We start from the raw sequence: 12,500 nt of genomic DNA, 5'->3' as shown, positions 1-12,500 counted from the left end.
GACCATGACAAACATATTATGCTTTTTACTGAACATTGTACATATAAAGTGGCGCAGTGAGGACACTAGTAAGCCGACTCTGAAATTAGCATCACACGGTTTCCTTGACAAAAATACAATGTGATTTTTCCAGTGGATTTTGAGATGAAACGCACGTTTATGTTAATGTAATGTTTTATTTAGCAGGCTAACCTTCTCATATTAACACCACTATGATGTGTTTGAATTGTAAATGCAATCTGCAGAAGTGAAAAGCTAACGTTTCGGCTATAAAGGAACCCCAGCATGGTCATATTAGTTTAAGCTAAAGGTGGCTAATGTCCGAGGTGGTGGATCTGTAACGGAGCGTCCACACGGCTCCGTCGCGTTGAAGCTTGCCGGTGGGCGTGTCTGGCGAGCGACCAACAACCAATCACATTAATCTCCCGCCCCGGACACACAAGCACGCGGTTTGATTGGCTAGCGCTTGTACTGGTATATGATTTGATTGGCTGGCGCTTCCGTCTACGCTTTTCTCAACTTTTGAAGCGAGCAACGGAGCCACAATGCAGTTCGGCAAAGCGTGACGTCACCCCATTCAAAGTGAAGGGGAAGCGTCTCCGTTGAAGCACGCGACGCTGCCGTGTGGACGCACCATTTGAGGTCAAATGCTGACTAACTTCAAGGTTTTAAGACTAATTTCTGCACCACTCTTTTGCTATTATTGTCATTTGACATGCTGTAGTGGACGTTAAGGTGAGCATGTGAGCCGTGGTGAGGGTCTGCTGACACACGGTTGTTAGGACTCTCCTCTGTCGTCAGTCGCTCTGATGTTGAGTTAATGTTTGATATGTCGCTGCACTTTGAGCCAAAGATCATCTCTCACAATATCATATTTCTGTACAAAGTCACCCATCTATGAAAACATGCCATACAACTTATCGTCTGACACTTCTAATGTTTCAGGATGGATTTTGCTGTCGACACCAAAAACTCACATCTGGTATGAAAACAAATTGTTCTATTTTTAAAATATACACCACTGTATTGCTGCCATGCGAGATCAGTCTCACGCTATAACCGGACAAATCTTTCTTATAACAAGTGGCTTTTTAGTTTTTACGACATACAAACGTTATAACAAGATGAAGACTTGATACAAGCCGTGGCTGAAATTCAATTTAACGCGAAAACGCCATAAAATTAACTTCATAGTCATCAGAAGCGATAGGACTGCAGCCCACGATTGTTTCCACTATCGATTAATCTGCCAATTATTTTTCCATCAGTTTCGAGGGGAAGACGAGGTGGATGTCGTTAAATGTCTAATGGCAGTCTGAAACCTAAAGAAATTGTGTTTAATTTGATATCAAACAGATTTAAAAAAGTAAATCTTCATATTTGAGAGGCTGTTTATTGACTTATAAATTAATCTCAGCAGCATTACAAGTTCTTTATCTCCTTTCTGACTGATTTCTCAGATCTTCTGAAAGCTTCACGATGACGGTTGAATTATAAATAAGTATTTGGACTAATCTGAAAGTGATCCTGTAGTATAAAGCTAATAAAAGAAGTCTGAACAGTGTTTATTTGTCAGTGAAGAGCAGCTGTTCGTGTGTCTCTTCTCAAATCATTGGGATTTGTTTTCTAGTGTTCTCAGCTTAAGACCGACCCCCCCCCCTTCACCCTGCACCTGGTGCACATGAATCAAGATCCTTAGGGAGCTCAGTGAGGTCAGAGAGCTGGGTGAGGATGACGATGATGATGAAGGGGGCTGTGAGCTCACCGGCCCAGATTTACCAGGATGACAGATCAGGATAAACAGAGAGGGGCATTCCTCTGAACAACTGCGTCATAAACACACAAGCACACACACAGACAGACACACAAGCACACACAGACACACAAACACACACACAGACAGACACACTTTATAAAGTTCAGAGACAAATACAGTGAAAACTACTTCACTCCGAAAATAAAAAACGCCACCATGAACGACAAAATAACAAAAAAAGCTAGAAAAATAGATCACATTTCTTTAAAAAGTCTTCATTCTGTGACTGCCAGCTGAACTTTGGCCCGTGTGTGTCTGTGTGAATGAGTGTGTGTGTGTGTGTACGTGTGTGTCTGTGTGTGTGTGTGTGTGTGAATGAGTGTGTGTGTCTGTGTGAATGAGTGTGTGTGTGTGCGTGAATGAGTGTGTGTGTGTGTGTGAATGAGTGTGTGTGTGTGTGTGTGTGTGTTGGAGTTAATTTGGGGTCGTTCTACTTTTAGCGTCCAGCTGGGATCGGTGTGTCAGAGCAGGGCTCAGTAGGCCAGCTCGACTCACTACAGCCTGCCGACACACAGCAGGTAAAAGCACCGTGACCTTTGACCTCCTGGATGCAGGCTTGGCTGTGTGACATGTGTCTTCTCTCTCTCTCTCTCTGTGTAATTCTTTATTTTTACTTTAATGTGACGCCCTGCTGTTCTGGTGGTAACCCTCAGTTCAACTTCATATTTTCTGTCATTTTTCGTTTCATTTCAGAAAAGGTAAGAAAGCAGTAATGTCGACTATTTAAAAGGCCACCTGTCATACAAACTCTAGGGAGTCTAGGTTACATTAAGTATAGGTTATAGAGTGCCACAGTGACGCGTCCTAAAACCCGGAAGTAAACTCCTTCCGGTTCCTTCGACAAAAACGCAATGCAATCTCTCCATAGGATTTAGGAAAATAGCTGGAACTCAGGTCTGTGGTTGAGACACATTGAAGAGACGGATCACGTTTTGTTCAGTCGGATAATCTCCACATGTCTATCCTACTTTTATCATTTTCTAATCATAAATGTAGTCGCCAGAAGCAAAATGCTAACGTTATGCTATAAAGGAACTACAGCAGGGTCGCTGCTTCAACGTCACGCCAACTTCAGATCCATATTCAAACACACAGATTCTAAACTGTACGAGTTGAAGCGTTTGTTTGAACAGTCTGCAGGAGGCAGGTACTTGCTTTCAAGCAGAACAGGGCAGACTAACTGAGAGTTAGGGCTGTGCAATTATGGCAAAAATCATAATCACGATTATTTGGGTCAATAATTGATATCACGATTATTAAATACGATTATTCATTGACTTTGAAAACATCCATTTATTGAACTTTAAAACAAATACAAATAATAATTTGAACAGTATCTTTTTAACTGTTGATTACCCTGAACGTATAATTCAACTGAAAAACCAATACAAAAATAAATAAAATAAATGATACATTTAAATAAATAATATCAAAATAATAAACACCAATAAACAAGATCAACAAATATTTTGGAGCGCACTTCCCCAAGCTACTAAACATATATAAATATGATAAATACAAATAAATGAGACCAATATGAATTAGATCAAATATGTTGCACTGTCTCAACCTAGCAAAGCTAAATAATTGTTTTTTCCGATTATGTTGTTTTCGTAATTGTGGCAGGCCAAAATCGTAATTGCGATTAAAATACGATTAATTGCACAGCCCTACTTAGAGTGTTTACGTGTTCGACGTGATGACGTACAACGTCCTCCACGACTTCTGTAGTCCTATTCAGCCACTTGGTAACAACCATCGTTTCTCAGACACGTCAACTCTTCAGAAATCACCAGTGGGGTCACTGCTGATGGATTTAATGTCCTAGAACAAAACGTGACCCGTCTCTTCAATGTGTCTCAACCACAGACCTTAGTTCAGCTATCTTCCTAAATCCTATGGAGAGATCCCATTGGCTCTGAGACGAGGGAACAGGAAGTGGTGAAATGCTAACTTACTTCCGGGTTTTAGGACGCGTCACTGTGGCTCTCTATTAAGGTTACCATCATCACCGTTCAACCTGCTGATCCTCAGTTAACACAATGTTTAGTCCGTGAGAAGCAGAACGACCCAGAACTTAGAGAGGTCTCATTCAAATGACTTCTTTAAAGCAACAGACCAAAAAGCTAAGAATACTGACATATTTTGATATGATTCAAAGAAGCAGTGAATGCACCTATGATGCACTTCACTCCTAGCTGCTTTATCGATTCTTCAAAAGCCTGTGTTGTGAATAAAAGTGCAACATGTCAAACAGAACAACCACTGCAAACATGGAGTGTCTTTCCCAACAGGTGTTCTTTTACACATCAGTACATTATGGACAACACCTGGATTCTAAAGAAGACTCAAATCGATTCAGCAGACTCAGATATATCGTCTGCCTGGCGCCCTAGATTACCCATAATGCACCTTGAAGAACAACGGTTTATCTTGTGATGGAAGAAGTGACTGCCACACTTTGCTGATATCAAGGCACTACTACAAAGAAAGCAACACCAATCTGCTCCCTGTTGTTTGTTTACAGACTCAGGCCTAGACAAGTGAAGTTGCAGATTAAAAAAGATGGAATTACATTTAAATAATCAATTAGGTAGAATGAGAGCAGAATCCCACGAGGCAAGAAAGTGTATCAGATGTTTTCACTCTTCCTAATTTCCCAATGTCTTCCCGTTTGGATGTGTATGGAAAGGTCAGAGGTTAACTTAAGGAGCGGCTCAGCATCCTAACTGAAGCCTCCTGGCGTCCTCCAGCTCTCTGACGGCTACACAAACTGACCGAGCATCAATATTTTACAGCTCAAGTGCTTTTAAGAAAGCCTGGTCCATACCAGCTTCTCCCTGTGGAGCTCACATCATCACAGCAGGGAGTCTACGGTCAAATCACCTGGTTTCAAATCAGAGCTGAACCCAGTGCTGAACCCAGTGCTGAACCCAGTGCTGAACCCAGTGCTGAACCCAGTGCTGAACCCAGAGCTGAACCCAGAGCTGAACCCAGAGCTGAACCCAGTGCTGAACCCAGAGCTGAACCCAGAGCTGAACCCAGAGCTGAACCCAGAGCTGAACCCAGTGCTGAACCCAGAGCTGAACCCAGAGCTGAACCCAGAGCTGAACCCAGAGCTGAACCCAGAGCTGAACCCAGAGCTGAACCCAGAGCTGAACCCAGAGCTGAACCCAGAGCTGAACCCAGAGCTGAACCCAGTGCTGAACCCAGAGCTGAACCCAGAGCTGAACCCAGAGCTGAACCCAGAGCTGAACCCAGTGCTGAACCCAGTGCTGAACCCAGTGCTGAACCCAGAGCTGAACCCAGAGCTGCCGGTGCAAAGTAAGAAGGAGATGGATGTGAAGGGCCGTGTGCAAAACCTGTCAACACTGCTCTGTTTACACAGCAAACAGGAACACACTGTGCTGGAGTTAAGAGATAACATGTCAGCAAAAGCGTAACTGCCTGTCGACACATAATAGGCGTATGCACAGATACACGTAGATAGATACACGTCACACAAACTATATGGAAGTTAGCAATTATTACCAACAACATGATACATACACCATGTAACCTTTGCACGTTTACTGAACATGTCAATAAGACGCTTCCTTTGTGTTTATCTTTGGTTTGAAGACGTCTTATTCCAAATGTTCCCTCAGTGTTTGTGTTTCCTCCACATGTGAAGACGCAGGGAGATTAGGCAAATGATGGATTCAAAAGTGTCCGTGTTTTTCTTTAGACGGATCTTGGAACAGCAGTCATCGTGGTGTTTCTTTGGGATTTACTGTGAAGTGATGTTGGAAAAGCTAGATACTACAAATGCTGGACGCTGCTCAGCAAGATGAGAACACGACGGGTACAAATGTTTACAATAGAACAAGAAGACACGACAGTCAGCCGTGCGACTGCTGGTTTCCACGCAGAAGAATCTCTAGAATCAATATACAAATAACTGATATGTTAGAAAATAATAAAAGAAAGTACTTTTCCTGGTAACTCATCTTGCATTTCAAAAAGCTCACAAAACAAATAAAGTCCTGTGCAAAATGCCAGTTTATCAAGTTTCTGTAGTCCTTTACTTTATTCACAACTTCCCTTTCCTTCCTCCATGTCGGCCCAGATCATGAGCTTTGGGAAGCAGCTGGACTTGTGGCACTGAACCCTTCTGTACTGCCATAACTCAAGTGATGCACATTTCTACTTGAATACCATCTTATAGCCCAACTCCATCGGACACTATTACTACACTGTTGAGCTGAGACATCGATTAAATCACTCCTTCAGAATCAACACGGTGGCAGACTGAACACATGAAACAAAAACATCTCTAAATTGACAAATAATAGAAGTGCATGCATAAAATAAATTAGCACTGTAATCACTCGAGGAAAGTGTATATCTAAATGAGAAATGAAGTGTATTAGATCAACAGTGTCTGGCTGATTATTCTGCTAAGGTTAATATTCACTCAAGCAGCGTTTCCGCCAGGCGGGCGTCTTGCCGTCATTAGACGCCCTTCAGCTCGGAACGCCCTAAACTCGAGCTGAGGGTGTCGAAAAAAATGAATAATTAGAGAGAAGATGGAGAGTTTTTATCGCTTGAAATGACGAAACGGAAAAAGGACAAGGATCGTATCTATAAAGGGACAGCTCAATTCAAAATTCAAGTCACGTGGTGGACGCCTTCTCAGCCCTGCTCTGGTGGAAACACTGCACTCAAGTATTAGTGAATGCCTTAAATCAAAGTGGAAGAAGCTCCCACCCTTCCACAACTACTAAAAGTATAAATGAAAATCAGCACCACTCCTTCCCTGTGTATTCAAAAGGCATTTCCACAGAACCATTTAGTGGCTTCACACTTGATTGGCTCTCCTCCTACAGTAAATGTTAACATTGAGGAATGTGGACACCTTGGTGTGTGTGTGTGTGTGTGTGTGTGTGTGTGAGACTCTTATCAGGAACACTGACGAGTCATGCAGAAGGCATCCAGTGTCACAACGCAACAAGTCGGAGCAGAGCAAACACAGAGTGTGCAACTAAGACCCTGTCATTAAACACACACACACACACAGCTGGCAACCTCCACTTCAGTCCGCTTACTGCAGGGTGTGTTATGACAAAGACATGAGCTGCCCCACATTTCAGCACTTTAACACACACACCTTTTTTGCCGGCATCATAAAATATTCCTTCCTGCATGGATACCATATTCACATACATTTTTTTATAAGGAATAATCCGTTTTCTGTAGTACAATGACAAATGCTTTATTTGACCTGTAGTGATACGAGTTCAGTCCATTTCTCTCAATTTATTCCACACACACACACACACACACACACACACACACACACACACACACACACACACACACACACACACACACACACACACACACACACACACACACACACACACACACACACACACACACACACACACACACACACACACACACACACACACACACACACACACACACACACACACACACACACACACACACACACACACACACACACCACACACACACACACACACACACACACACACACACACACACACACACACACACACACACACACACACACACACACACACACTTATGTATAGTGTCTAATTTTAGATGCAAGTTTGACTGCTTCTCGTTTTCGTCTTTTGTTATATTGATGTTGAAAATGAGATGTTAAAATGGGCTTTCTTCAACTATATCAACTCAATGCATACGTAACTGTTCAACGTATTGGAATATGATTAAAAAAACAGGCTTTATTAATACTATTTGACAGCCAGGTGGATTCACTTCTTTACCGACGACATAAACGTCCTACGTTGGCTCAGGTTTGAACTCATGGGCCGACAGAGGAAAGTGATGACAGCCACAGTGAATGCTAAAGTGCTGCGTTACCATTCTGCAGAGGTGGGGAAGTATTTAGAGCCTTTTTAGAGCCAGTTAAAGTACTAATACCACGCTGCAATAAAAACAAATTACTTCAGAGAAAGTCTCCAAGTATAATAAGAAACAGGGTATATGCAGGAATCCTGAAGTCACATGTAAAACCTTTTAAGACCTTTTTAAGACCCTTTCCATACATTTTAAGACCTCATCTCCACTTTGAGTTTTAACCGGTTACCTTGGCAACACACTTTCCCTCACATTGACTATATACAGTATTGATTGTCCTTCCTCCTTATCTTCCAACCATTTGGACGCAGACTTGCATTTCCCCATAACCATGTTGTTTAACAACCGGCGTAAACGGGCCTTCGCGCGCTATCAAGCAGTGAGCGTGCGATGTCCTGTTCAGATGACGTCAAACCCAACGGGATGCCATCAATAAACTACACAGAATCACACTACACACCTACGCAATGATTACATTCAGGCAGACTGTAGAATACAACCTCTTTGGACAATTCATATACTTATTGAGAACAAGCTACAAAATCTAATACCTTGGAAAATGCCGTTTAATACTTTTTAATAGCCTTAATTCTCGCTAAATTGGGTTATCAACTTTTAATACTTTTTAAGACCCCGCGGACACCCTGTTAATGACAAATGTCCCAATTACCTAGAGCCCAAATTGACACCTTCAGACTCTGGTGTTGCCCAACAAACCATCCTAATATCACCATCATTACTTAGTTATAAATCACAAGTATTGACATGCTTTAAAGGAAAATAAGCACTTCTTCACGCTTGAAATGTTACTACATGAAAGATGGCAAACTATTATCAAATGAACCTTCTGTCAATTAATTATCATTTCAGATGTACTTGTTATAACTGTTGGATATTGTTAATTCAATGTTCATTTATAGCAAGGGATCCGTTTTCATATGGCAGAAATCTTAAGGTGTAAAGTGAGAAAAGCTGTGAGATGAATAGGGTGGATTAGAGGTGTTTACTAGCACAACAATAAACCTTTAAGTGAACTTAAGTAGAGTATGTCAGGTAGTTTGCTGCTCCTCCAACAGACTGATCCAGCTCTGATGTCACAGGACAGATACAGGACGTCATTCGTGCCAACTGCATTAACACTGAACTGTTCACCTCTGACTGGCAGAACAATGACTGCTCCATAGTTTTAGTTTGACCCTAACTCTCAACAATTTGCACAACTGTCTTTTAAATACTATCCCATGTCTATAAGTCTATGCCCCTTAGGTTAATGTCTATATTTCTGGTGCTGTGGTATATTGGGCTTTTACCAAACATTCTAACTTATGCAGGATATTTTATAATGTGTATTCTTTGTGGTATATGTCTTATGTAAATATTAAATACATGTTATCATGTTTATTCTTTATACCACCAATGCCTGTAACAAAATAATTAACCAATTTGGGATGAATAAAGTATATATTTACGTATCTATTAAACTTATAAGTCTTATTTTCAATGTTGATGTGTTTCTATTTTATGTTTGTTTATTTTCTACTCTCTTGATGTTCACATTATGTGCAATGCCTTGTTTTAAAATGCTGCTGAAACGAAAACAATCCCAGTTGGGGATTAAGTGAATCTTATCCTATCTTTTACCACCAGCCACTCTGACAGCGATGTGAAGCTAACTAGCTCCAGCTAACGGCTAACTAGCTCAAGCTAACTGTAACCGCAGCACATTCCGCTATTCCTGTCTGCCCTATGGCTCTACCCTGTTAGCTTAGCTACTTAGCATGCTAGGGTACAAACATTTCATTCGCCGCAAACGTTAGCGACCATTTGACGTGCAGTAAATATAAACTAATACAAATGTCAATATGAATTGATAAGATGGCTGACTACAGCTAAAAGGCTTAAGTTAAACACCGTCTCCGCTTGCTGTTGTTGTTGTTGTTCTTAGCTTAGCATAAATCAGTGCTAAGCTAACATGCTAACCTGGAGCTCGGCCCTCTCCACTTCCCAGTGCGCTCTCTCCATCTCGAAGCGGGCCCACTCGTGCTGGATGTAGTGCAGGATGCCGGGGATGGTGTACTGCTGCCGGGGCATCTCGTCCGGCTGGTGCGGCACCATGATTCCTCCACCACCTCCATTATTGCTCCCTGACTGTGGAGGTTGTCTCTGGGATCCGACCCCTCCTCCTCCGCCGGGGTGCTCATCCATGTTGTTTTTTTTTAGAAAAGTAGAAGGAAAGTCCCAGGCAGCAAACGGTCCAACTGAAATGATTCCCGCCCGGTCCGGTTCCCCCCCCCCTCTCTCCGTTAGAGTCGGTGTATCCGCTCCGTGTGTGTCGCTCCGCCGCAGTGTGTGAGGCTAGCTGCCCCCCGGAGCGCGGTGCGGTGAGAGCGGCTGTTTGCGGACGGTGTTTGTGTATGGCTCTAACCGGCCGCCATTACTGCTCTCTCTCTCTCTCTCTCTCTCTCCCTGGATCATTACGGGAGGGAGAACCCAGCCGCGGTGCATGACGGGAAGATCAATCCAGCTTTTTTTTTCTCGGTCATCCACTATGGAACGTTCAAGGAATACAAGAAAGCGTGGGAAATCTTTCCTGAATTCAGAGTCTATTATTATTATAAGATAAGAACAGATGGACCTTTATTGATCCCCGTTGGAAAATGCAGTTGTTATAGCAGCAACAGAATAAGAGAGAAACACACATAGTACACATGAGAATATACACAGGGATGATAAGAATAAGTAAAATAAGAATAAACACGTATGAATAGACATTAAAAAAAGAACATTAGTAAAACTCTGATAAGGTGAATGTACATATATACAGAACAAAATTAACACAAGACCAATGGTTGGATCATGTTACAAAGAAACACAGCAGAAGTGTCATTTTGGATGGATGGCCCTACAGTAGAGAAAATGTGGTAAAATAACCTTTGCCGGTAACACATGTCCACCCCTATGGTCCACCCCTGCCCTCAGACAGCCCACCAGGCTGAGGACCCCCTCATGTATTTTTAGTATTTCTTGCTTTTCTATATTCTTGATAATGTGATACAACACAAGTAAAACATGTATTGGAGGCATACAAAACACATGTTTAAAATATTTGCAACACAGAATCAAAACAATGTAGTGTACGTCTTAAGCAACACTATCAAGGAAAATCAAGACACACACACACACACACACACACACACACACACACAGACAGACAGACAGACAGACAGACAGACAGACAGACAGACAGACAGACAGACACACACACACACACACACACACACACACACATTGAATCATTGTCAGATGAAATGTGATGTCAAGTGTTTCACCTAAATTCGTTTTGTCAATGTAGATGTGATCTATGAATTATTGTAGATGTTAGTATCATTGGTTGACCTATGAATCATTTTGTTTAAAATAACAATATTTTATATTATTATCATTTATATTTATGAATCTGAAAACCAATTTTTTTCGGAAACCCTGATTTAGGAAGTGGAGAAAGTATTCAGACACTTCAGTAGTTCAAATACCACACTTTAATATTACTAAAGTTACAATTTAAAATGAAAATATACTATCGTCTGTTTACAGAATCTGTAATATGGTATTTAGTTAAACAACAATAAATGAAAAACTTAGAAATGATGGCTGAGTCTTAGAGGTCCCATTTACCATTCGTTTCTTGAACGCACCATATGCGGGCTCTACTGAGCATGCGTCAGAAACAACTCCAGTTAGCATCATAGCTTCTTGTAACTGAAGCCTCTTGTTTATTTCACAGTAATTTAACCATATCATAATTTGAGTCGTTAAACTATAATATACATGTTTTATTTAACCTCGAGGGTCTGAACTGCAGACTGAATACAAACAACATTTAAAAGAAGCTAACAGCAGCTAGCTTTGGAGTTGTTGTTATCCTGTGATGATGATTTAGCTACAATTTAGCTACAAGCTAACAGCTGTTGGTAAGTCATGATTTTAACCATTAACTGACACCGTTGGGTTATTAACGGTTATTAACGGTTAATATGTGAAACGACGGGATGCCTTCAAGTGATGCTCGGACATTTCTCTCGTAAACTGCTGTTTAATAGTATTTTTGGCACATTTACTTAACTAAATACTATTTTACTTGAGTATTTCCGTTTCTGCTACATACAGAGAGGAAAGAAGTACTCCGGTCTTGTACTGAGTAAAAGTAGAAGTACTCAGATCTTGTACTGAGTAAAAGTAGAAGTACTCAGATCTTGTACTTGAGTAAAAATAGAAGTACTCAGATCTTGTACTTGAGTAAAAGTAGAAGTACTCAGATCTTGTACTGAGTAAAAGTAGAAGTACTCAGATCTTGTACTTGAGTAAAAGTAGAAGTACTCAGATCTTGTACTTGAGTAAAAGTAGAAGTACTCAGATCTTGTACTTGAGTAAAAGTAGAAGTACTCAGATCTTGTACTTGAGTAAAAGTAGAAGTACTCAGATCTTGTACTTGAGTAAAAGTAGAAGTAATCAGATCTTGTACTAGAGTAAAAGTAGAAGTACTCAGATCTTGTACTTGAGTAAAAGTAGAAGTAATCAGATCTTGTACTTGAGTAAAAGTAGAAGTACTCAGATCTTGTACTTGAGTAAAAGTAGAAGTACTCAGATCTTGTACTTGAGTAAAAGTAGAAGTACTCAGATCTTGTACTTGAGTAAAAGTAGAAGTACTCAGATCTTGTACTTGAGTAAAAGTAGAAGTAATCAGATCTTGTACTAGAGTAAAAGTAGAAGTACTCAGATCTTGTACTTGAGT

At 41.1% G+C, this 12,500-nt stretch overlaps 2 protein-coding genes across 2 annotated transcripts in view; one reads left to right on the top strand and one right to left on the bottom strand.

Annotated features, from left to right (window-relative positions):
• The window catches only part of strn3 (striatin, calmodulin binding protein 3), a gene marked incomplete at its 3' end in the record, with an annotated part of 17,172 nt that extends 6,993 nt beyond the window's left edge, over positions 1-10,179 (bottom strand). Inside the window, 1 exon segment of the mRNA XM_034122284.1 lies at positions 9,689-10,179. Coding sequence (XP_033978175.1) covers positions 9,689-9,913 — 225 coding nt within the window.
• A 1,254-nt stretch (positions 10,180-11,433) lies between these two features.
• Positions 11,434-12,500, top strand: part of ap4s1 (adaptor related protein complex 4 subunit sigma 1) — a 6,492-nt gene continuing 5,425 nt past the window's right edge. Inside the window, exon 1 of the mRNA XM_034122285.1 lies at positions 11,434-11,679. The gene's annotated coding sequence lies outside the window, so the exon portion shown is untranslated. The remainder of the gene's footprint in view (positions 11,680-12,500) is intronic.

Source organism: Trematomus bernacchii, unplaced genomic scaffold, assembly GCF_902827165.1.
Source record: "Trematomus bernacchii unplaced genomic scaffold, fTreBer1.1, whole genome shotgun sequence".
NCBI classification, from domain to species: domain Eukaryota; kingdom Metazoa; phylum Chordata; class Actinopteri; order Perciformes; family Nototheniidae; genus Trematomus; species Trematomus bernacchii.
This window is presented reverse-complemented; position numbering and strand designations above follow the sequence as displayed.